Source organism: Diorhabda sublineata, chromosome 5, assembly GCF_026230105.1.
Source record: "Diorhabda sublineata isolate icDioSubl1.1 chromosome 5, icDioSubl1.1, whole genome shotgun sequence".
Lineage (NCBI taxonomy): Eukaryota > Metazoa > Arthropoda > Insecta > Coleoptera > Chrysomelidae > Diorhabda > Diorhabda sublineata.
The window spans coordinates 4,569,095-4,597,081 of record NC_079478.1 but is presented as its reverse complement, the minus strand read 5'-3'; the positions used below and the strand labels follow the sequence as shown (position 1 = coordinate 4,597,081).

At 31.9% G+C, this 27,987-nt stretch overlaps 1 protein-coding gene across 1 annotated transcript; it reads left to right on the top strand.

The window, feature by feature from the left end:
- The first annotated feature begins 13 nt into the window (after nt 1-13).
- LOC130444371 (uncharacterized) lies at nt 14-26,497 on the top strand. The gene is made up of 2 exons (XM_056779464.1): nt 14-113; nt 17,199-26,497. Exons 1-2 carry the CDS (start codon nt 14-16, stop codon nt 17,957-17,959), a joined length of 861 nt encoding a protein of 286 aa, XP_056635442.1. The 3' UTR covers nt 17,960-26,497.
- Nucleotides 26,498-27,987: the final 1,490 nt, after the last annotated feature.

Here is a 27,987-nt window from a genome sequence, read left to right as displayed (position 1 = left end):
GACCAGTTATGGGATGAGTTTAAGAGAAAAGAAATTGTACCTCAAAACGACTAATATCGGAGAAGATCGAGTAAAGAAACTTATTCTATCCATGAAAAAGCGATTGGTAGCTGGTATTAGGTCCAGAGCAGGCAACAACAAATGTTTATAGGTTAATTTGAAATAAATTATTATTAGTATTATTATTATTAGAACCAATAAGGTTTGTTCCAACCTGCTAGTCTGGATCGTTCTTGGAAAACTTATTGGAAGCGTTTAAATTATATTTTCTGCGCAATCTCCGGTTATGCACGGTTCTTGTAACAGTACTTGTTATCAACCGAGTATCGGAATGTATCACAAATGGTACCTAAGTCGCTTGGAACACAAAACAGAATAATTCGTTTAACGGTAACTGTTTGGTTGGAACACGTAATTTATTTGGCGCAGAATCGTTACCGTACCAAGTATGGTCTTTTGATCGAATCTAAACATTTTGTATCTTCTTGTTTAGGTTAGGTTAATAAATAAATATCAGAAAAACTTCACTTACCTGCGAATGTAATAAATTGGCACCACAAATTTATTCAAAAGATTCTATTTTTATTGCTTTTAGAAAGCGAATTGGAGTGGGGAGTATACAAATAAATTTCTTTCCGTGGGTATACAACAAGTACTACTGCGTCACAAGAATTAATGATAACGATAAGGAAAAAATCATCTCTTTCTGTCCGTATTTTTGGTATTATTTTTTTACTAGATTTCTTTCTACTAATTTTATATCGTCAACACTCAGTGTATGTAACATCAATAAAAAGAAAATATGGAGGCATGAAATATTCGGAAGAGCAGCTGTGTCCGCTGCCGGCGGTTGGATGAACTTCAAGTGTAATATAATAATCCATAACCACAGGCATGTGAAGCACGATATGGCGTACACGAAAACAATGCAGGACGTGCAGAAGTGCCCATGGAGGTATCCACTAATCCATATATTCTTTAATAGGGATATTCAGGATAAATGTTAAAACTAACTAATATTAAATAGTAAACCGTGTGTAATACAGTGTAAAACAATTCAAAGAAATAAAAATATTAAGTTAAAGTGATTTAATGAGCAATAATATTATGCAACTTAATGACATATCATTAAAAATGATTTTGTCAATCTATCTAAATCTACTCGGTAAACTTGACTTCAAAATATACGAGTTGATAAATTACTTCTTGTTGTAATCAACTTATTTTTCAAGGAATATAATGTTTTTTGGATGGCGATTCAAAATGTTCTTCTGAAAATTATCTGTTTTTGTTAAAACATAAACTGATAGCTTAAGAACGGGGCATTTTTACTACAAGTGCTTTCCATTCTCCTCAGTTAATAATTCTCCTTTCTATAGACTGTTTTAACTTTTAACTAGTCTGATTATAGACGCGTTGGAATGTTTTTCTATGATGATGTGATAACATGTAACCTCAATTCTCCAGCTAGAGACTTTTGAATTTTGAATTTGGTGTGTTAATGGTAGTGCAAAGGTTGGGTCCTTGGTGGTAGTCAAACTCCAATCTGGAAGTTGTAGAACTGTGAAAAAATAAGATAAGAAAGGGAACGGGAACACAGATGGAGTTTACTAAAGAAGGAACAAGTAGATAGAACAGATTTGAATAAAAAGGAGCTTATGCACTAACATAAAAAAAATGGATTCATATTTTTAAAAAATTTAACCATATATGAATCTGGTCCATTCAATTCGTTCTGTTCTCCAAATAAATATTAATACGATTAAGAGGAAATTATGAAAGATTATATACAAAAAGCAAAGTTGAAAAGATATTAGAAAAACTTACCAGTGAATATGAATTGATTGTTAACTTCAGTAGATACTTGACGTTAGAAGAAATGAATCAAAAGTGACTACAGTGCTACAATAAGTGAACTAAGGAATATTAAAATATTTGAAGAAAAACGTAACAGGCCTAAGATAACCACAGTTGTTGATGCAGATATAAACAAGCCTCTGTACCTTGCTCACTTCAACGATTGTTACTATACTTTTTTCTACCAGAATTTTGTTGCTTGAGCTATTATTGATCTTACAATCATGGTGTATATTCCCCTAAGTATACAGGAGCTGCATCCACACTCTTTTACGCAAAATTATGAGATTTTTGGAAATATTCTTGATGTCCTACAGAAATCTACAAATAAAAAATTTAACTTTTGTATTTATCATATCTTCTGCATAAAAAGGATCGATTTGTTGACTTTTCATAAGGCATGCTTCATAGAACATTTTTATAATTTAGGAAGCGTTTGCACACTTGCAGGATGATTTGAACAGGTGTCTTTAACCTTTAGCAACATTTTTCAATTTATAGAATAAAAAGTGTCTTGAGCAACAAACTTAAATTTTTCGAGCTTATTGTTAACAGTACGAGATATTGGTGTTGGGCGAACCAGGAAAAATAAATTGTTTTTATGAAGGCTGGCGTAGATTTTTTGTCGATCTCTAGATTCAAACCTCATAGAACGTATGTTCTATGTAGTTGTATATTTTTAGAACGAAGTGTCACAAGCAGACATCGGCCCTGTTTTTTGCCGATTCCTAGGCGTGTACAGAAATGTACACGTTAATAAAATGTCTTTCATTTGCAATTGTTTCGCTCTTGGGTGTAACAATTCGAATGTCACTGTAAATATAACAAATAGATCTTTTTGGGAGGTTTTGGAGTTAGTTAGATTTGACGTTGAAATGATGGCATTTCAATGTTCGAAATTTTTCTGACTGAAATGCGTAAAAACCGTGATAAAAGAAAGAGTTTTGAACAACCAAAATTTTAATTTGTTTACTGAAATGAAGAAACATACTCCCATGGATTAAGTAGCAGGCTTTTCTCCTTCAGACAATTCATCCCCATCTGACATTATCTAATTGATGTTTACATTCAGATTGTTTTGTACAAGAATTTGGTTACGGAAGACACCAATACCTAATTAATTCAAGTAGTAGAATCACTCATTATTTATTTTATAATATGTATTATTCAAGAGAATCTTCATCAAACGCTTTAGAATTAAAATGAGTATGATTTTTACGAGACACCAAAAACCTGGAATGTTTTTCAAACTCGACATTGTAGATATATTATCTAGTTTAAAAAATCTGCACGTCGTTGACTTCTTGATAGACCATAGGAGGAGCAAAGCATTATGTATAAATATCACGTCTAAGTTGATAATACAAAGCAACAAAATAAAGATATTTTAAATTTTCGTCTAATTTTTTCTATATCTATAGCAACACATAAATTAACCTCTTTTTTTATCCTTTTATTTGTACCATCTAAAGAAAACAAGTGAATATAGGTATGTTGTAAATTTATTTTCATGATTTAAAGTGCCGCCCATGAATGGAGTTAAGTATTGCGTGAAGATGATATTTTCTCTTTGAAGTCATGCCATTCTCCAATTTAAGATGTTTTTTCTTTTGTCATGGAATGCTGTTGGCATCTGCTATATAAATTGAAGTTGCTTTGTGTCATTTATACTTATTATTTTATTCGCATAAATACCAAACAGGAGAACTGTATTTATTTGGGGAAAATAACGATCTAGACTGAGTAATATTCAACAGTTATGAAAGTATTGATTTTTTAGTTGAACAAAGTGAAAAAAATACAAAAAAATCCTTTGTTGTAAGCTGCTAAGCCGATCAGTGACGTACGCAAAAGTGTGACTATAAATTTATTAAACCAAAAATATATTTTTTATCACAAATTTATCAAAGGCTCGTTTACAAAGCGAGAGTCGGTGAGAATACTTAAAAAGCCTAGACTTTCGTATCATGCTGGTGAAGGTTGGTGGTGGAGTTTGGTATATAAGATCAGGCGGGGTGGGGACTCGGAATATGTAAGATAAAATTGCGGAAACGGACGGAGGCGGAACTATGCCTATGCGATTTTTGACCATTATAATGTTCACTGAGTTTATCAAACTCTTTATAAAAGTGTTCTGAGCACAAAGAAGCAGAAAAAACGTCTGAAAATTATAATGAACTTTCAATCAAGCAATTTAACCTAACAGATATATAACGAAATTGATAAAGGTGCTTAATATTGTGGTTCTGGGTTCGAAACTAAAATTCGGCATTGATTCGTTATCAGTTTGGGAAAAATATGGGTTGGAGTCGTTTCAAATTGATGGAAGAGGTCTTTTGTGACTAACAAAAAACCATCGTATGGTCTTAAGAACATGCGTTATTACGTCAGGAGGTCCAATACTCATATCATCGAAACCCTTAAGTGTTAGAAATAAATAGAGGATGGGAAAATTTAGATGTTAGATCCATCTTCAAGAAGAGTTGAGGAGTTTAGTGCAGCGTCAGATTCCTAGTTCGAGGGGCATATACTAACCATAAGAAGTTTGATGTACATTTGCGCCTATGAGGACTTGTATCTACAATAAACAAGCTCGTGCGACAGGATAGAAAAAGTCATAACATGAATTTGGCAGTGGCAAGTTCCATAGTCATTTAGGGCCACTGGTTGTTGAAGATAATCGAAGGAGTTTTAGAAGATTTGAGATTAGAAGTTTGTCGCGAAAATCGCGAGTTAAAGACATTCTACGTATCCTAAAACATTTGGAAGAAGATAAAAGATACTCAAGATGGCGTGCTTACAACTGCTTGGCAGAATACGGCTATTACCATCTCCAAACAGTGTATCTTGATCGAGAGTTAGTGTGAAGATTCATGGCAACTAATTCGTGCATACTTCCGTAGGTAATGTAAGAAGGAAAACATACCCCGAGTATGTAGTTAATTACCAATGGTGACGGTGGTTCAAGAAAAATGATATAGGTAAGTTTCAAGACTCCTAACACAGAATTATAGACTAGATGGCTAAGTAGTCTTTAATATTTAGGTTGTTCCGTAAAATTGTGAGTCTTTCAGCAGATCCAAATTGATATCATCAATCAGAATGGTAGGATTCTTCTACTTCTCTAGCAGTTTATCTAGCTCTGTTGTAAAAATTTCATGATTATTTCTGGGTGCTCTATAGGCTGCATGCACAGTTGCAGTCCTCAATATTTGGTATGTGTTGTTTGTTTTGAATGTAGCTCAACCCATTTCTTAAGTAAATACTTGTATCTCCTCCTCGAGTCTTTCTACAATCGTGCACTGCATTATAACTATCTTGCTCGTTGGTTACATCCATGTTTCTGTGAGCACTATTAAATGGATTGTTTTGTTACTTGCTAATAATATATCATGTAAGTCACATAATTTATTCCTTAAACTTCTAATATTTATGTACAGATTTTCAAACACAGCCATTTCAGGAATTTGAGTTTTTGGTTTTATTTCATATCACATTAATAAGGTAAGGATGAATCATAGTACCATGTCTTCTTCAAACCTGATCCTAGTTGGTCGATCGGTGCCTTTCTTCTTCAGATATATCTTGCCATTCATTACGTATGCTGCACACATTCGTTTGAATTTTCACCTGCTTCAATGTTGCTTGTTTTACAGCTTGATTTTTTAACTTAATAAGTATTGGTGAATCATCCTTTTTGCTTATTGGGTAGACCTCTCGTATATCATTATTCTGAACTTTCATTTTCATTATACCTAAGTCTTTTCGACAATTTGTTTCGGTTCTTCTTGTTGTTTCGAGATTCCTACAACAATTAAATTATTTGCTTTTTCCAGTTGTTCTATTGTGTCTAATCTTTCCTAAAGCATATTCACTCGATCCTTCAACTCTCTGTTTTCTTTTTTTAAACTCATTACCTCATTTATAAGGTCACTTTTGACACCTTTATGCTCACCGAAGAGCTCTGACAAAAACTGGATTGCCTGTTTTAATTCACCGATCTCTGTGTAAAGAGACTGCTGAAAAATGGTCAGAGATTCCTTGAACATGGTCTGAATAAGTGTTTTCATCTTTTTCTCGTCCATTGTTTTGGTTTCTGAGTGCTTTTTCTCAGCTCTAACCCCACTTTCTGCACACGTTTGGCAACAAGTGACGATATTTTCGCTAGTTACCACTCCTACTTGCTTCCCACAACTTGGGTGAAAGCTTGATTTACAAGTTACACAGTCAAGTGAAAATGCTACTCTCTTTTTGCAATATCTACACCTTTTTACTAAATTTTGAAAATCGACTTGGTTTACATGAGACATAACCTACAATACAAATATTTCGTGTAATTTAGTAAGAGTATTAAATTTTGTACTAACCTACTACTTAACCGGAAAAATTCATTAAATCTTATCAAACATAATTTTGCGGAAAACTCCAATTTGGTCTTATTTAATCAATGTCTATTCACAGATTACAGTAAACGTCGAGATAATCCGTTTATAAAGGTATATAAATAAATGAATAATTAATGTGATTTGAAACAGAGTGGTGACCTTTCCGATAAGAGAGGGAAACGATGAGAGAAAAAGAGAACGATGCATTCACACACACACACACACACACACACACACACACACACATGACCGACGGCGCCTATGACGCAACAGTTAAACATCTCCGGGTAGTCGTAAAGTGCGCTTTGTAAATAATTGGAGCACAGTGATGATTGAGACTACGGTTGTCCTCCTCATATACGCATGAGATGGCCTGGCGACTCACAGACCAGCCAGTCAGTTGTTCTGGTGACGTAGAAGATCTTATGGTAGACGCTGCCACAGACAGAAAAGAGGTAGAGATGGTTTTGTAACTGTTATTTTTTAACGTCTGCGTACTACAGGGCATACGTATATTATAAGGGTCGAGGATTGAGAATATCTACGTGGGTTGTAAAACGGGGATATTTTTTTTGTTTTGCTTTCAAAATTAAAATCGCTTGGATTAAAATGAACGTCTGAGTGATTGATATAATGGAATCTTTTTTCGTATTATTTTTAATTTGCAAGATTAAATTGTAGCTAATCTTTTAACGATTGTATTATTTAATTAACGCTTTTTAAAGGTATCATTGTTTAAATTATGTCATGTGGTAAGAAAATGAACATAACAGAATCTTGAATTAATGTTAATGTTAACAATAGTTTGAGAAAGTTGCTTTGAAGTTAACTGAACATTAATCTTATTTTGGAGATGTGCTAAATTTGCTAAAAAACCAAATCGTTCAATTTATTATTTGGTTGTTTGTATAACTGATTTTAGTCCAGTCATTATGATACAAAAACATTTGGAAATGTATACGAACCGAATAAGATACATTTTTAGAAAAGGTTTATTTCGAAATAACAACCTAAATTTCCTTGTGAATTTTCTGCCATCTTATTTCATGATATATGTTGAATGTCCTTTACATTTTTTACCTACAGTTTATAGTTATTGCGTTGTCGATCGAAAATCGTTTTTGTGTTTGTTTTTTTTTGTCTTTTTTGTTTTTAAATTTTTGAGAAAAATTATAACGCGCCGCAAAGTCCCGTGCCCGCTCTTTTGGTTTTATCTACACGTCTAAATGGATGAAGCGGTTGTTTGTGGAATTAGTCCAAGGAAATAAAGCACAAAAGGGACAAAACCTAGAAATTTCTGGGCAGTAAAACGGATGCAACAAAGTGCATTCGATTCGGGAGAGCCTCGGTAAACTTTGTGATCAAAAATTAAGAATAAATAATGAAAATTGCTAGAAATCAGTTCAATATAACTACTCAGGGGTTTTCGAGATTGCTGAACACGAATATCACAACGGCGATTACCTGCGAGCAACCCATATCATTTTAATGAGCTCGAAAAGAGTTCATTTACATGTGCAAATGTGACTTTACGAAGATCAATGCGACATGAATCCCACTGATTGAGGATGACGACTAAAAGAACAGCATTCGATCCCCATGAAAATGATACAATTTCCTGACTGGCCACGCATCATGTATATCATATTTTGCGGATACAAAACCGATTGTGACAATACATGTGAATGCAGGAAGCGTGGTTTACACTGCAGTGTCGTTTACAAAAATTGTGCAAACTAAGAAACAGAATTATAAAGCAGGAAAAAAAAACAATCACTAACTCACCGTTTTTTGTGAAAAATGCGAACCTCGTACACTCTTTTTGTCGTGATATTGTCAAGCGATCTCGAAAACTCCCCATGTGTATATTTGGCCAATTTTATAACGAATTTCCATGAGGTTCCAGAAGAAAATTTATAAACCAACCACCTCAGGCACCAGGTACCTCGCAGGTCATCGCCGTCGTGATATTCGTGTTCAGTAACCTCGAAAACCCCCAGGATTTATATCTATTGGACCAATTTCATAACGAATTTCCCCATGCACAAATGCAATTTTCATTTCATATCCAAAATGTTTGTTTGCTGAGGTTTTTCCAAATCGAATGCGGTTTTTTGCATCTAGATTAATCTTACTGCTACAAAAATTCCTAATTTTTGAGCAGGGAACAATATATTTGTTGTCGTTTTGGTGGTCCTGGCTTGAGAAGTTTTTCCACGGTAGACTATCCGAGTCGTGAAGATTCTTAACACACAAAGACATGATGTTGTAAAGGTCGAAATTTCACTATCATCATCGTGGTCGTCGTTGTTGTATGTTTGTCCACAGCTATGCAAATCGAAGAAAAAACCCAATCACATGATAACATTTAGATAAACAGAAAAAGGCTACAATAGACTGGTCTTCCATGATAACTGGATTGATAATAAACAATATTTTTCCAGCAATTGCACGAGGATATATTATTTCTTCAGCTACAGTTCAATTTGTATCTGGTGGAGTGGATTTAACTTAATTCAAGGTAAGTGTATATGCTGAACTTTGACTGGGCTATTGTACTAAACGTGTTGTGGAGTCAATGTTTTAACGTTGCATTTAAAGAATTTTCTTATGTTTGCCATTAAGTTCGGAGCAAACATATGTTCTTGTTAATTCAATGGAAAATATTGATATTGCAAATTATAATTTGCAACCTTATTTTCATATAACGGGAAACAGCGAGATGCAGAGTCAACTAAAAATGTAATTTATAGGATTTCCAGTTTGGTACCAATCTAACTAAGGACACAAAATGGTTACTGTTTATTGCATTTTTTATCCATGTAGTCTGAGATATCTTCTTCGTCCCGTATTGTATAAATATGTCTAATTCTATAGGACATTATCAATTTTTTCCCTTCATGTATTCGATTCAATAGGAGAAATATAATCGACACTAACTCAAACGGCAGAGATCAGCGTTCTGATTATTTACCAAGAAAAACGAGCTCACAATTATCCCAGCTGCTGATTCGGGTACTGTTACAAAAAAAAGCCTTCGTGGCATTAATACGTACATACATTCATGATGTGTAGAACCCATATAATAAAATGTGCTTTTGTAAGAAATAAATAAGGGCTTATCCTATCAAAAATGTGTCTCAAAAGCCCTTGCTATTATGCTGTCGGACTTTCAATTTCATGTTTCTTTCATAGTTTGTTATTTATGTGTCGCCGCGTCCTGTAGAACGTAAAGGGAATTTTTTTACTTTTAACACAAATGAATATGTGATAGTAACGAGCAGTGGTGTCGCCAAAAGGGGCATTTCCCCCAATAAATGTAATTTTTTTCACTGTATTCCAACTTAATCAAATAATATTTACAAGGAGAGTTAGAAATGTTACAGTTCCTGGAAATTCGTAATAATTTAGGAAATAGTAGTACTTCGTCCTAATATCTCTAGCAAAGAGTCAAGTCAACTGATCGTTATAAAATTTTTTTGATATCGTTAATCGTAAATATATTCCTGCCACTCAAAAAGTGACTGAAAAGTTGTATTAGCATGCTGGAGCGGCTGAAGGCCGTGTTGCACACGACCTAGCCAATACAGGTTGCATTTTTCACCTGAAAAATCCCCCAGCTTATTCATTTTTGGTTGTTCGAGAGTTTTTGGCAAAAAATTCATGTCACGAAAGGTTCAAATGATGATTCAAGTTTAAACGATTAACAGGAAATCATTGTAGGTGAACGGAGATTATTTTGTAGGTCGATATAAAAATATTGTGTAAAATTTTATTGTTTTTTGCTATCCCACTTATCGTATTCCATTTATTCAACAATTTGTTTACAATATTCTGCGGGGATATGAGTCTATCTCATGCATTCGAAAAAGTTGTACTTCGTTGGATCAAACAGTTTATCGTACTTAGATACATTCGTCTTGTATACTAATTTTGAAGTAGAGTACATATTTTTGATGATATCTGGGCTCAGTTAGTTGTTGTCTTCGATAATAATATTACCTGTCCATAGTTTTAGGTCTGGTTTAAGTTTTTTGCTTTAGCCATTTATCAAATTTCCTGTCAGTTGTCCAAGGTTACTCTGCAAACTTATCTTTTGGTTTCTCTTCGTCTTTTCTATATATAAAAAAAAACAGAGGAAAATGGAGTAGAAGAATTAGAGCTTATGAGATAAAAAACAAAGTGGGTGTCAAGAAGCACTAAAATGAGATTATATACGAGGTGTATTCACAGTTATGACTTCCGACATAGCTTACGAAGTTTTGTAGACATTTGTTATAGCGTGGCACGTTTTTTTTGAACTATTGACCACCAAGGAAATTTTAGGTGTAAGAAAAGATGAAAGTCCGGGATGTACGCATTACGATCAAACACAGTCAAATTCCCGAAGGGTCGGGCATTATAATTATATATAATTTTGACAGTAATCCTCGGCGCTTGTTCATTTTCTGTCTTAAAAATGGTGCAGATGAGTTTTCGAGGTGTCAAAATTTTCTTAGTCTTGGCTTTCGTTAGGGACGAAGTATGCCTCCATTCCATTGATTGCCATTTAGTTTCTGGAGACTCGTTTCATTCTCCGTGACTACCTGAGAAAGAAAATCGTCATCATCTCCATTGGAGCGTCTCAAAAAAGCATTTTGGGTATCCAGGGGATTGTGAGATTTGCGGAAATTTCTCAGTAAGAACACTAATTGTACATTTATAGTTTTGTTCAAACAAAGTAACCAAAGACGGACTTCATTCCTCATCGTGCACTTAATCACATCCTTCTTAGCATTTTGTTAGTAAGACTCGCAAATTTGCCGAAAAATTTCACTTAGTTTAACTTTCTTTGAGTTTAGAAAACGAATCATACATTTCTTCTGCTCGAGTCAGAGTAACTACAGCAAATGTGGAATGAGGAAAAGACAGAAAGAGTATGTAGTTAATATTTGGAATTGAGAAAAAAATTGTGAACATGGAAGAATGGAAACACAATATGTTGATAATTGGAGACAAACGATTTGGATTTTTCGATTTTTAATATAAGAAAAATACCAATCTTGGTCTATATACATAAAACATGTGGTTTAATTTTATTATTTTCAGTCCGATATCTCTATCCTTTCATTAAATTTGTGTATGGTTACCAAGCCTAGTCTAACATGGATAACTATTAATTTCTTCGAAAAGCTTGTATTACAAAAGAAACTGTATCCTATTTTTTTTCTCCCTCGTTATTAGTGAAAGCAGTCATCGTGAATTTTCTATTGTTTTTAATCCCCTAAAACACGTTTGTTGGGTTTGAAGGGTCTAGCATGACCTTTTATACCAGATGCGGGGACATCGCCACCCTTCTCTTGATTTCAAAAGTCTAAGCCCGTGAAATTGTCAACAATAACAAGCCCATATTTTTTACTGTTCATTGATTCCTTTCATTTCCAAACGCGTTTTTTACTTATTCTTGAAACTAACAAAAAGAACTCTAATAATTACGTCACATTTTAGTTTTTGCACTACTGACATTTTATAAAAGTAATGAATAAAAAAATTAGTGCTTCGAATATTCATTAGTATATGACGAATATATTGGTTCAGAAAGAAAAATCCCAGGCATAACTGGTAGAGGTAAAAAAATAGAACAGTATATATAAATGACTATTTATATGCTTTAAAAATATTATCTAAACCAACTTATGAAACATTTATTGAATTTAAAACTTTGGAATTGAAGTAAAAGCAATAAATTGACAAGTCCAAATGTTTATATCGGTGTGGTTTCACATACATAGAATTAAGAAGTAATTCCGATGAAAGGAAATAAACAGCTTCGGAAAATTGATGAAATTATATATTCAGGATACTAACCAAGTGGGTATTTATTCACTCGAAAGAATATAAGGAAGAGAAAATACGAGGATTATAGCTGAGAATAACGAATAACGAACTACGGAATTCATTTGAAGAAGCAGAAATAAGAAATAAAATCTAAAAGTATAGTGTGGCCAGAGGGTTACTAAAATCCTGTTAAATTGTTCAAAGAATTATAAAAATATCTATCAAGTGATTTTTGGAAAAAAATTTGTAGAAATTTTTAACAAAAAACTCAAATTATAATCCAATCTACAATCTATAAAAGGCACGTCGATATCAATTAAATACCCCTAAGCTATAATTAACGATACTTTGACATAATCGAATGAAAATTTTCTTTTCGAATATGGCTAATCATGCCCAGTTAGATTATATTTAGATAACCTAACAAAACCTATTCCAAACCTTAAAAAGCAAATCTGAAGTCAGATTTTTATTTTGCGTAGAAGATTAGTACAAAAATATTTTAAGAAGAATGACCTCTAACCTAAAAATTACTATAAAATCATGTACTCAACATTGTAATAGACCATAAAAATTTTGTTTATTCGTGAAAAATACTTTGTGGCCTGTTTTTTATTCTCCAAGAACAAGTATTTTGTGAAATTGGTTTACATATGGCTGTTTTACAGCCAAGTTTTGTGAAAAAGCTCAACAAATAAATAAGAGGTTGATACGACGGAGATTTTATTTTTAGTATCTATCAAAATTTCACATTTATCTGTCTTATAGATTAGTTTGAATACTCTTATGAAGAAAGCTGTTTTCTTTTCTTGATTAAACATTCATAGGCGAGGAAAAGTCACGTGATTATTATTTTGAAAGTACTCAGTTCCATGGAATGAATTGTAGCTTGTTCTGTTTTAAAAAATGAATGAATGAACAGGATTGATGTCATTGACAAAACTATCTACAAGGTGAGTATCGGGATTGCTGCTCATTAAAAGGACTCAAATTTAGCAACGTCAATTCTAGACCATAAGGAGTCCATATATATGGAATTCGTCCACTTAGTTTCTTAAAATTTTTTGTATGAATAATTCTCTATTTTGGTCATAATTTGGCTCTGTATTGTCTCTATCTCGGGTCTCTTGGACTCCAAGCATCACTCGAATACACTCCACATCTTATCGATCGCTGGAAAAATATTTGTTTTAACGAGTTAGCTCTCACGGGCTCAGTGGTGTAGTGCTTAGAATGGTTAATTAGGTTAGGTATGAGGATGATGACGTGGGGTACGAGAATGCAATTGTATCCTCGGTATTGTAGACACAGACGGTTGACTTGAAGTGTACCTAGATAATAAACATTATAGTGACACTCTATTCCCTATGAACACTAAACGTATTGGCTCCAGGCACTGAAATACACACCGATGAGTACGCAGCATACTAGTCAAGATCCTGGGGATGGAATATGTGCAAAAGACTGTGAATTGCAACACCCGCGGTACAAGCCGGATTGTGCACCCTCATACGGGTGCTATTGAAGGCAACTGGAAGCACTTGAAACATGGAATGACTTATAGGGGGCTACAAAAAGGATGACTTTACATCGAGATGTGAAACGAAGAGGAGTCGACCCGCTAGGCCAGCTATACGAGGACATAAAGATAGTGTATCTCACCGTGGACTGTGGAAGGTCACGTGGTTGTAGCTGCAGTAGCTTTTTTAAAATTAAGGTTAGGTTAACATTTGGTTAGTTGGCCGAAGGTGATTCGCCGCGAAGTTAATCTACGTTAATCCACGTATCGAAAAGTCCGAAATATTGTATGAATTTCGTTATTTTATAAACAAAAACTCACGGAAAAACAATGAGATCGGAGACTTTGAGTGATATATATATATATATATATATATATATATATATATATATATATATATATATATATATATATATATATATATATATATATATGGATTCCTAAGAGGTCAAGGGTCATTACTATATAGATGGGGCCGTCGGGTCCAGAAGTTACATTGCTAAAATTTATGCATCAAAAGATCCATCGCGTCAAAATTTATAACTCAATAGTCTTTTCTCTTCTCAGGTAAAAATATTTTACAGTTATGGAGGGGATGTTTACCAATCACTCGAGGGAGAGGTATAGCATTCTACGGCGGCGGGTGGTAAACACACCCATTTGGATTTGCCACACCTTCGTGTATAATTGGATACTTTTTTGTTATGATTCATGAAATTCAATTGAAATTATCAAAAAATGTTATTAGAAATTCCCCAGAAATATCCTGTAGATTATTATCAAATTCTTTTAAATTTCATTTTTCTTTATAACACTATCTCTCAGTCTATTTAGTTATGGTTGTGTACGTTTCCTTTCTCATGATTGCATTATACGAGGGTTGTCTGAAAATATTAGAAAGAAATAAGATTTTTTTCATTTTTATTTTTCAGCATAGTGTCCTTTTTTATTCTTCAAAATATATCAGCTTTTCTGCAACGCGTTGCAACGTTTTCCTTTATCTTATCGTGCAATGATACTTGAGGGTCTCCTGTTATTTTTGTAAATGATCACAATTCTTCCACAATATCGTCTTTCGCCACATTTCCTACTGATGAAATCGTCTTTGCCTTTTTTTGTCTTTGCAATTGATTGTTTTTGCTTGTCAGGAATGTCGTTCAGTTTTTGGATATTTTGTGTTGCCACCATTTTCTTTTATATCTAAATAACTCTCTAGCATTTAGAACCGCCTCCCTAACGTGGAAGATTTCATAGTCTTGACAAAATAAACAAGAAGAATGTCATCACTTACTGTTTTAAGTTTTTTGAGATTTTGCCATAAAAAGTTAATACTTGTGTTCGTATCTTGACCTTGATTTGGCTGGTAACAAATCAGCACTGGATTGTTCCGTTAGTTCTATTCTGGATTTCCTCCCGAGTGTATTTTTGAAAACTAACATGAATTGAATTGACAGAAAATAAAACAATTTCGATACTGGTAGGATGTATTATAATTATCTATCCTTTTTTGCAGTTTTTACAGATAAGTATAATAAAATGTATCGTTCATTACACGTCCAGAAATGGATTTTTCAGTGCTAGGCGAAGAATTTGTCAAGCACATACGGAAAAATCGTAAAAATTTCCAGACTCGTAATAAAATAACACTATTTTGTGTCACCTCAAAATGTGTCATTTTTATTAGTGCGTAAAAATTATCATTTATTGGTTCGGCTTTTTTCAGTAGATTTTTTTCTTCTTCAAGATTATTTTTCGATATTAATCCTAGCATGAAATTTTAGGAAGGTACTTCTCTGTTTTTTATTTATAAAAATTTTTGGCACAAAAAATACAGAAGTTTATATCCCACGACAAATAAATCGTCAACCATAATTTTTCACAGATAATTCACTTTTCAACTGGACTATTAATCTATCAAGAAAAATAAATTCTCATACAAATGTAAACAAATATTTATCATTTACATTCATTCTTAATATTTTCTTGTTTATAAACATTATTTTATCATTTCTTAATATAATTTAAATCTCATGTTGTATACCTGGTAAGTAAACATTTATTTGTTAAAAAGTCATTAAGGAAAATATGGTGACTCTTATTCCTAGGTTATTTTATATGTTTAGTTGACAAAATCCGAAATACATTTTCTTTTTTATCAATAGAATCGCCCATAGGTACAGTGAACATTCAGAATTTTTCCTTTCCTTAAGCTTAATCCGTTTAAGGTTAGAAGAAAATCATTCATATTTTATGTCACGGGCATTGTACTGATAATACCCAAAAATTCTAATTTTTGTTATTGAAAATGGCAAAATAACACCCACGCGAAATACGTTATACCGCTAATAATTATCTCAAAACTCACTTTCACGTTCAATTTTGAACTCTACACGGGAAAAAATTTATACATTTTATAGAAAAATGTACAAAACTGCTTATTCCAACAATAAAATATGTTAAGACTTTATTACCTACTTTCAAAAAAATTAACAAAAAATCGTTACATTTTGTAGTTTGTAAAAACTAAAGAACAAATAGAATAGAAGTCGTTTTCAGAGTAGAAGGCACTTTCCAGTAAATACGCCATCAAATTATTGCGGAATGCAGGAAAAGATTATTTGATTTCAATTGGCAAGTGGTTGTGCATTTTTTTGCATTATAAAATATTGAACACTCAACTAATTCTGAGCGTGGAGTAGGTTAGGTAAAGGTCGTATAAATTAGGCAAACGAATTCAAAGATGAATAAGAAAGGAAAGGTCAAAATTTTTAATTTTAAGATTGTTAAGGAGGTGGATAAATTTAGTTCTTTAGAAACTGATCTCAGCGCATTTCAAGGAATTGTCCTCAACAACCGCTAAGAATTTTACAGATTCAACGACGTCAATGGTGATGTTGTTTAATAAAAAATACTGCAATGTATTTTTATATCATAAAAATTTGATTTTAGAAACATTGTTCACTAGATATGGTCTTAAAAAGTGCCGTGATTTGACCACTGATGTCTAAATAGAGGCGATGTCGTTGTATCAACCCTTACAAGCTGACTTCTGTTGGTAAGTTATGATTTAAACCATGCAAGAGGTGTTCCCCAGAAACCGTAGTAATATTGTAATACTAAAATGAATATGATGCGTAGTTTTTCCTAATTCTTTCTTGTTGTTAGTTTTTGAGGGTATAAGATATTGAAGAAATATTGGAATATATTTAAAGGGCTCTTCGAAAAACCTGTGTTTCAATAAAAAAATTAAATATTCTAAAAACTGATTAATAAATTTTCCATTTCTATTGTTATGTGACAAACATAAGTGGATTTCACTGAAAATGTGTAAAAATTTAATACTTTCTACGAAATCATAAAACTAAGTATCAAAACTGTAAAAATTATTTTTTTTCTTTAATAAAAATTCAAATTCACTATTATAAAATAATTATTTTCATTTTGAATGTATAATTTGTCATTTTAAATAGATATATTTTACTGTATTTTAACGAAGACAAACGATGAACATAAATAAAATACTTCCGGACAGTTTGATCAATTAACTTCCATTTAACTTGGCATTCTCTCGTTGGTAGAACTAGTGTTATAAAATAACGACCGCGCTCATCTCCGAGGAGTGTCGCGGACATCGATTTCCTACCCCCTCCACGATCCTGGGTGCTACGCTAAAGTATGGAGCAGGAGAATCAGTCAGTCGAGGACCGCAGTTCGGTCAGTAAGTGCGATGGCCACATGTTATCAATCGTATGAGTTATCCTCTCCTCAGAGGACAGTGCAAGTGCCTATACAGAAAGACTATATGAAACCTCTTCACGTGGATTGCAGTGTAGAATACGAATTACCGAATACGGCGAAACCGCCGCAAGGCGTTAGGAATGAGCCTCTTCTGATGATCCATCCCTGTTATTTCAGGAAGATCGAAAGTCAGAGGAGAAGTCCATTCATCAACAATCTTCCACCTTCTAGGCCTCCGACAACGACCACTACAACGTCTGTCAAAAGGAGAATGCCTAGAGGACAACAACTTCCTCAGCAAGTGCCACAACAAGCTGCTCAGTATCCTGTTCAGTATTCGACGACGTCAGACAGACAAATATGGGAGTTAATGCCACCTTTAGTGCCAATTACTTCGGCCGCTCAGCCTTATTGCAAACGAGAACGTCTAATGTCAGCCTGTGGACAAACCTATACATCGGGAAGTGATTCCGGTCATTGGCCAGATCCTGATCATTCTCCAGATCGCCCCGAAGAAAAACACATCCTTTCGGGAAAATATAGGCAGTATTTGAGGGCTCATAGACTTCATCCATACGTTAGTTCAGCAATTCCCTTAGGAACGACGTTTCCTCAAATCCAGCAAGTTTGTTATAATGTCTGATCACTGTGATATGTTAATTCCGATTCGGACTGGTCGAATGCGGAACCATTTGCCTCATCTGTGGTTTCCATAATCTTCTTGTGATAATAGTGTGTAATTATGTGACGACGACGAAGGGCACTAGAGGCGCGTGCGCTTTTGTCCGGGCGTGGTAGTGATCCTGATAAATCAGCTGTAGCTGTGCATTTTAGCCTCCGTCTCCTTCAGGATTTTTTTTGTTTTCATTGGAATATCATCTATATTATGTGAATTGGAGTTGGTGGTATATGGGTGTTTCTGCCATATTTTTTTTTGTGAACACTATCTACCAATCTAATTTGAAAAATTGAATAAAAAGGTACCTACAATGTAGTAGCGATATTGTTAACAACAAATTCAAGTTTTTTATTAATAATTATGACAATTGTTTTGCATTTTTCAAACAGTACATAGGTACATAAGATTCGCACTAGTTGGAAAAAATTAACTAAAAAAGGCTTAGTATCAATTAAAAGGTGAGTTTTACGTTTACATAGTTTATTTGATGAAGTTTTAGAAATTTCATTTCAATTTGATATTTAGGTGATTAAATTTTGCGATTACTTTTTTAATAGTTTTTTTTTCTGGTGGCCTAAATTAAACTTTGCAGAAAATTTAGAAGAAAAAAGCGATTTCCAGAATGTAGAGCTGAAATAAATGTTAATATATACTTTTTAAATGTAAATATTAAACTTGTGATTTTGGGAAGCAGTGTAATTTTCAAATTTTACTTAAAACTGAATTTGATATTTTTCCCAACTAGTCAAAGTGATTTTAGTAATTTCATACCTGCTAAAAACGTAGATTAGAAATTATTACAATCAAACATTTCAATAGTGATTAAAAATTGTTTCATCTTCACTTTCAAGTTAAAAGGGGGTTTAACATTTTTTGAAATCGTGGCGATTAAAGTGTTTACGTAAGTCGTTTGCTTTTGCTAATCAATTCGCGATATAATTGAGTAATATTTAAAAGGAAATATTAAATAGCTCAATTTGCTGACCTAGAAAATTATGCTGTTGATGTTGACGTCCGACGGAAACGATGTAGAAATTAGAAAATTATTCCAATGAAGTAAAAGATATATAATTTACACGATAAAATGGTACCAGTATGTTGCCCTATTATACAGTTTCGCAAATATTAATAATTAAGGTACGCTCATTAAAATAAAAACAGTTATTAGTTTCTTTTCATTTTATGAGTAACGTTTCAGCTATTTTAATTTCATATTCAGTGATATGACTAATTATTAGTAAATGTTTATTATTATTATTATTATTAAGAGGGTTAGTAATCATAACAGCTGCTGAGCGTGGGTTCATAATTATTAGTAAAGTGGTTTTGGTTTTCAGACATAGACACGACAATGGAAAATCAACATTTTCATTAAAAACTTTAATATTTTGAATTTCCAACTAATTGTTCTCTCAAATTAGGTATGTGATAATCAGATTTAAAGTGAAAATCATTAATAAACATACTTCTATAATTATAGAGTGGTTGTTCTTCAATTAGAGTCATTAATTATTAATGCATACTTACGTCAGTGGGTTTCTAGAAAACTTATTAGTCCGATATTTAACTTTTATTCAGAAATGATGTGTTTATATTAAATTTGCAATGTAAATAGTTTTCAGTATAGAAAATTATGCAATAAAAAGCTTTGTAAGCAGCTGGAAGATCTTTGTAGATAAAAAAAATGTAAATTGGTTCATAATTGTAACTTTGGAAACTTATTACTTCCACTTAGTATATTACTTAATATCAAAATTTAGTTAATAATTAAATTCTGAAGCGTAATACATCCATTATTTTGATTTTGTAATTCCAATTCCATTTTTTTCATCCTTTGGTAAATGGTGGTTTGATGTAATACTATATTCTTGTGCAATGGATGTAATTAACGTGAAGATTTTTATAAAACTTTTATAAAATTTTAATCAACAGGCCAAATGTTTTTGAAGTAATAAAAATCTACAAAATTGGATGAACAGAAATTTTTTAAAGAGAATAAAAATATTATTAAGTGAAGTATTGAAATAATTTTTTATATCACAGTATTAATGAAATCTAGTGATGCAAATTTGAATAATATTAATATTTTTATCATTTAAAATTTTAGAAAATTCGCCACGACTTTTCAGGAAATTATTTGGAATTAAAAAGACTGTCAAAAATCTAAATTATTTCTCTACTAGATATCTTACATTCTCTGAAATTTTATAATTGTATTTTATCCCGAAATAATCTACAGTTAGATCGGTATAATTACGAGCCTTAATAATATATTCTAATTTGGGATTGCATGTAATAATTAAATAAAAAAAAAATTAAAGTTCCACATTTTCATTTCCAAAACCAAAGAAATGTTATAAATTACGTAAATAATATCTGTTGTTTTGTCTTTTCGTGTTTTAAAGTTATAAAAATATTATGGAATGCTTTACCTTACTTTTCATTAATCATTTCTAAGTATATAAGTCAAATTTCATTGAAATAATGCAATTTTCAGCTTTCAGCAAACTTTATGAGAAACAATTCAAATACAGATATTCTTTTTCAATTTATCATTATTAAAAAAAGGAGATAACATTGTTTGAGGTATTGGAAATCATATTTTGAAAACGGGACTATCTCTCTAGATTCTGCAACGTTGATATAGTTTCTGATCCCACTCCCAAATACTGGATGTTCAAGAAACAGTAGATTTAAGTAATTTCCCTGTCCGTTATCAGTCAGCTGTTGTGTATTGAGAATTAGCAAAAAAAGCTTTCGAAGTATATCCTATGTCTTTCATCATAACTTAGGCTAGGTATAAATTAAAAATACACCAAAAAAAAAAAACACCTATCGGCAGAATATTTACGGGTTTAATAAATATAGTTCATTAGACAATACATGTTTGCGTCGTATTTCTGTGCATTGAAAAAAATCTTAGAAAGCATAGTTTTTTAACTGACATTTTTCTTATTTAACTATGGCTTCGAAATCGTTCTGTAATCACGTATGCTTAGTTTTAAAAAAAAGTCGCACCTACCGGAATATTACGCCGAACTCTTCTTGTTCACGCAAATGCGATTGAAGTCGAATAGAGCTTTGCACTGAGCCTCATATCTGCACTTTTTGAGGGTTTCGTTTAATCACACATAAAATGTCACATTAATTGATTATTTTAAAGAATATTGTAAGTATTACAACATTAAACGGAAAGTCAAAAAACGATTTCAAGGTCCAAGTATTGGAACTGCTTTCGTACTTCTTTATGTGCCTCAGTTTGTTGGCGATTGGTTTCTCGATCATTGGCTATAAGTAAAATGTCCTACGTTTCGTATTCCACTCTATTCTCCAAGTGTTTCAAAACCAGGAAGCTTTTCTTACTTCATTCTTTTATTTTCACATCGATAACGACTTCCCTTCTTAACGTTGCTCAGAAAAAAGCATTTTTCTTCACCTTTTAAGTAATTCCCTTCTCTTATTTGCTGTTTTCGGCACATTTATCGTTAGTTTTGTGTATGAATTTTAAGCATTCATCTATGTATCCATATTTCTAATGCTAATCATTGTTGACGCTCTAATTCAGTATCGTATTTTTCGATGTTAGGATCTATTTTGTTTGAACAAAAAATGTCACCCTTGTTTGTACCATTAATCGATTTCCATGTAATACTACCAAGCAATTTCTTACTGTAAATTTACGCTGATGGTGATGGTAAAAGCGTTTGTAGTTTGGCATAAATTGTTCAGGTCTGTGCGAAGTATTCCATTTCAAATATGGTAACCAAGAATTATTTGTTACAAAGATATAATTAATTTTATTCTATGTTCAGTTACTTATATATTATATGATTAGAGGATGATCATTTTACAAACTTAGATACAGGGAAGTGAATGAAAAACTTGTTATTCATCTTAATTGATGTTGTCACAAATCTAGAGCTATAACATGAAATATACCTATGAACAAATATGTTTTTATATATAATAGGGAGGTAAAATCTTTTAAATGATTATCTTTTTCTATATACAAGTTTGTACAGTTCTAGCGTCCCCATTTTCTGTTAATTTATATATATATTGGTAGATAAATTACTAGGAACTTAGATTTTTCAGATTAAAAGAAGTTGGTTCTACTTTTATAAGTTTTCATAATCCTCTTTATAACTTTTAATCTTTTTGCATTTATCTTTAGCTCACTCATAAATGTTAATCAAGTTCTTAAGAGCATAATTTAAATTTAAACTTTTTTATTACTTCCGGCTATCGATTACCTGACATGTACCTAATTATTCGCTTTTAATTAACAAAGTAACTGTTATAAATATACACAGTTACCAATTCACTTATATCTATGCTTTCAGATTCCTTGAAACAGTAAACAATTAGTTTCTTTTTAGCTCAAATATTTATTGTAGTTATTTGTTTCAATTATTGTAAATTAACTTTTATATTGTAAAGACGCTTAAACATATAAACAAACTTTTTGGAAAAATATTGAAATTTAACAACCAAAATTATCATTTTCTGGAAACATTTACTCATTTTGACACATACTGTATATAGGGAAAATAAGCAAATGTTTTTTATGGATTATGGGTACTGTAAATAAGGGTTTCCTGTCACATTTCGAATAATAAATTAAAATAGGGTTGATATTTTTTTGCTTTTGATTGTCGTATATTTCTTTTGTCAATGAGTATGAAGGAATGTATATTCTGAAGGGATTTAGGGAGGGTTCTGTTCGTGGCACAATATACCAACAAAAGGGAATAAAAGACATTTTTCCAATGATGTTCCACATGTTTTAAGCTGCCATACAATAATTGATTATGAACCATGAAGCAAGACAATTACATATAGGAGTATGTATTAAGTTATGCTATATCTTTTGCTACTTATTATGAAAAGAAAGAAAAATCAAAAATCGAATCAAAAAGAAGGTTAGTTTGATTGACATTTTTTTGGTTTTTGAACCAAAAATGCATGCAATAAGATATCGCATAAATCAATCATGTTATATTTCGTATTGTATTGTATATGGTATTGCTTCATATCGAGCTGCCTTTAGATATAAAATTCTATAGGAAATTTCCAAGAAAGTATTTAATCTCTGTTTTAAACTCATACTTTTGACATTTCTCCTTTGTTCAGGACACTACCTTCTTATCAACTTTTCTATTATTAAGGATTCTATTGTTAATCCTTTTAGGGTGTTAAGACTCAAAAGGGGGTAGTAAAGAGCCCTTTCATTCTTGTGATTTAAGAGTTTTTGTTAACAAATATTTTACGTATAAAACATATTTGTTCTTGGATAACCTATATTTGATTTCAATAATTTATTTATATTCAAATTTGAAATGTTTCATTTCGAAATTTCTGTCGTTACGTAATATATTGTTGGGACGCTATGTATAAATTAAAATAATTCCAAAATGATTCATTTAGGTCGCAAGTTATCTTAGCTGTTATCTACTACATATTAAATTTCAATTAAAACATGTAAGTTGAAACCATTAAAAAAAAATTTTTTTTTTTCGAAATATGATTAATATTAATAATTGTTTTTCGTTAAATCGTTTACAACTTTAAAAATTCATTGTATTAGGGGCGTCGAGCTCGGATTACAGAACGAAAAGCAACAATTTTTGTATATTACATCGTAACTGTTTTTCCTTGGTAGGTGCAATTCGTTACCCACTTTTTTTTGTTTAAAACGCATTCCAAGAAAATTTTATTGGATATAACAATAAACAAATAGTGTTCACAGTAAATGTATTTTAGAAAAAAATCATTTCCATCACACAAAAAAGAATAATTTCAAAATTAACAACAAATAAAAAAAAATTGTCTTTTTGATGTCACTCGTATTCTCTGGCAGTTGCAAATTTTTTATAAATTATAAACATTGGAAACTCATTGTTTAACTACGTCGTCTAATTACATGACAAATTTCTGCAAACATGTTCATGAAATCATAATTATATTATAATCTTTTTAAAAGCTCATCATAATTATTGTATATTTGTTTATCATCATTGTTTGATAAATATTTATACAATAAAATTTCCTCGACATAAATAATTCTGGATTACGGACATTTTGCAATTTTTATTTTTAAGATATTTAAATTTTATTTTTGTTTTGACCGATAAAATCGATTCAGATAATTTTATTTTTGATACCGTGGGGAAATCCAGTGACCTATTTATATTTATTAGAACAACTTTTTGTTTCTAAATAATTATGAACATGACAAACGCAGAAATTTGAAAATATATTAGAAGTTTGAGATAAGAAAATACTCAACTTCCAGCAACATCCAGTACCCTAAGTTTGTATGCCATCAGATTTCTGAAAAAAAGTTTTATTTGGCTGCAAAGTTTTCTCGTATATTTCAACTTTGGAAACCGATACTTCATGAATCATAAACTAATGTATTCTTTTCTATTTCATTTACTCACTCCATATTAGAACATTTGTTATATTACCTGCTTGTCTTGCTCGACCTTCTTATGTATGCACCTGGCGAGGGTGATCAAGCAAGATCGGTTCGATTTCTAGCAACATCTCTGAGATTCCATAAAACCACACGTTTATATTTTATCGTGAATATAATGCTACGTTTATTTATTTTACAACCCTCGATATGTGTTCACACACAAACAGGGGGCTTGGTTTACGTGAATTTTTAACATCCAACATCTTCTTTTTGATTCCTTTGTTCATATTTTGTATAAAAATATAGTCAAGGCAAACGTTAGTTACTAAATCAACCGCGAGCTGGTGAACGACTTTTTGAAGGCTTCTGAACGTTTGCCAAGCCTCGGCTAGCGTGTAAACGTAGCATAAGAAGTGTATGTTTTATATTTGGGGGTCATTTATACTCCGTAGGACTCATGTAGGACAGTCCTGAACTATTCAATAATAATTCTTTTCTTTTACTGTTTCTTCCTTTAAAAGTGACCTACATCTTGCAATTAATTGATTTTGATTATCGATATAAATTTGATTATTGTCAAAGTATGGAAAGTTAATATGAGAATGAATTCTTTTTTGTGATGATGATACAGCCTCTTATTTCAAATAAAAGTGTCAAAGTTAGGAATAGTCACAATAAAAAAGAAATAACCAATAACTGTATGAATTCGAAAAACTTAATGGTTCAGTGGAACGGAACTTCAGGATATTAAACTGTATCCAAAAGAACTGAGGGTCTATAATTTATTTTTATATAATCGGAATCGTATCTAAATGTTCCCGAACCGTTAAGTTTTAATATTAAAAGCACGTTAGTAGCAGCAAAATTTCGAATAATGTGTTCACTTTGTTACTATTTTGCAGACTTATTTTCCGTTGTTGAATGACATTTTTAAAATGTAATAAATAATGTAGCATTGTCGGGAAGATGAGTTAATTAATGTAAAGTGGAAGCTACACTTACATTTAATTTGTTCTAGAATCACAATTATTTCAAATAATGTTATGTACCATCTGGCACTTAATAACAATTATGAATGAAATAATGAAGCTTCCTGTTAATACATCTGAGTTAAATACTTCAAAATGGTGAAAATATTGCTTAATTAATTAGTTAACAATTTATAAGCTTCAACACAATTTTCTGATAACTATGAAATAACAATTATTACGATTTTTTCATCCCAGTATTCTCAAAATATCGAATTTGTTTGGAAAATCAAAATAATAACATTTTTCATAATAATAATTTATTTATGTTTATAAATATTCTTGATTTTAGATCTCTTCTGTTTCAAAATTAGTTTTTTTTGATAATTTTTTAAATGAAAAATAAAAATTTACGTTTCAAATTTTAAGTCATTATCAAAATATGATATTGACATTAACAATTTGTTGTTTGTATTGATCCCTAGATCACCTTCATCATTAATATCAAAATAAGGATAAAATCAAACTAGAACTTTGTTCTGATAAGAAAAATTAATTTTTTCTTAGTCCTTATATCTTATTAGAACAAAGTTCTAGTTTGATTTTATTCTTATTTTGATATTAATGATGAAGGTGATCTAGGGATCAATATAAATACGCGAATTGTAAGTGTCAATATCATATTTTGATAAAGACTTCAAGTAAAGACTTGAAGAAAAGTCGAAAAGTCAAATTTTATCTTTTTGAAACAGAAAAGACCTAAAATCAAGAACATTTAGAGACATAAACATATCAAAAGGTCTAACAAATAAGAAATTAATAATAATATATTGATTTTGATATTTTTGTTTTTTTTATAATGTATTATAATATCAGTGTGCAAAATGTAACAATTTTGGACGAATAGTACATTCTATGAGATACCTTTTCCTACACCAAAGAAAATATCTAATGTATATTAAATAAAAAAAAAATTAAAAAAAATATTAGTTGGAGTATTATATCACTCCAATTGATGTGGATATGTAAAAAATATTGCTATATATATTGTACAGCTAGTCATAGTCAAAATACGCTTATAAAGTATAAATAAAATGTGTTACTGTTTTTATAGAACCAACATTTGTTTTCTTTTTCTTCCCTTACCATTATTGTTGATATAAAATAAACCATCGATAAATAGGTTTCTAGTTTAACAGATTGAGGTTACCAGATATCATATTGGAAGAACACTAGCACCACTCGAAAAGTGAATAATGTGAGAAAAATCTCTTTAAAATTAAGATTTCAAATAACTCGTACACAAAAAGATGATGCAAAAAACTGTTTCTCTTTAGATTAGGTGCTCTGATGGACTCTCATTTTTAACTGTGTGATATACGGGGAAAAGCGTATAACATGTAAGTAAATGTTCTGGCCGGCCATCGTTTTCTGATGAACTGCTTGCAAAAGTGAAAGAAGGAATGCTGAAAGATCGAGGGTTGATTGTTCGATACCTCAGATGTCACAACAATTTGCTTTGAGCTATCGGCGCGGCGACAGACTTCTTCGGCTCAGGCATAAATATTTGGTACACTGCATGCACAAATGCATTGATTTGGATCGAGATTATGTCGGAAAATATAGGGAAGTCTGAGCTTTCCAAACATGTATTATTTAATGCCAATAAACATGTGTTTCATTGTGAAACTTCGTTGGGAACCTTATTTTATGGACAAGCCTCGTATGTTCACGATATGGTATCAATATTGTATGAAAAAAAACTTTGTCAAACCCTTTGGTCGGCAAAGTGCGGCTTCAGAGCCGCATGTGGCTCTTTGGCTCCCTAAATACGGTTTTAGCACGAGTATCCACAGAATGGGCAATATCCTCATCGAAAAAACTTGGTAAATAAAAATCACATTTTCATAAATTAAAATTATTCTGTAAATCGAAAGCATATATAATTTACCTCGATAAAATTGTGTCGATTTCAACCAAAAGTAAGACCAGCGTAGGAAAACGGTTTGTTGCTATTTTGAAAGAAAAAATTAATCACCAAATACTTTTTAACCATTATATCATTCACCAAGAAGTGCTTTGTGCGCAAAAAGTTTCGGAGGATATTTGGAAAGTTATGAAATTAATGATTACCATCGATCGAACCAACGATCTCTGTGCAGAATGCAGTGAAGAGAAAGAAACAATAATAATGTGTCATTGCACAGCATTGGTGTCTAAACGACTACAATGCATGGGGAGTGAAACATTGGAATGTCTGGAAGAAGCAGTGGAGCTGGGTGTTAGGGACCGGATTCACTTCAGTCCAAACTGGAAAAGCTTGGGAAGGGGGTAGGGACCTGGCAACGGAAGAGGTAGGGAAGGGGAGTGTAATGGTGCTGACTGAAAAGTCAGCAAGGGCATCACAATGGGTCTAAGGCCTCCCGAGTGGACCTCGGCTGAAAAGTGGGGATCACTCTGTTAACCTAACCTAACCTAACCTAATGATTATCATTATCAACTTCATTTTAGCTAAAGTAGATCTTTTACTCCATAACAAGGTACGTTGCTTATCCAGAGGAAACGTTTTGATACGTTTCCCGTCCCCTTTTTTGCGAAAATTG

Bases quoted from the DNA above. Each gene is read 5' to 3' on its own strand.
- LOC130444371 (XM_056779464.1), top strand. From the start codon at position 14: ATGAGTTTAAGAGAAAAGAAATTGTACCTCAAAACGACTAATATCGGA. The intron at 114-17,198 runs GTATTAGGTCCA...ATCTCCGAGGAG, and splicing joins GAAAAAGCGATTGGTAGCTG to TGTCGCGGACATCGATTTCC.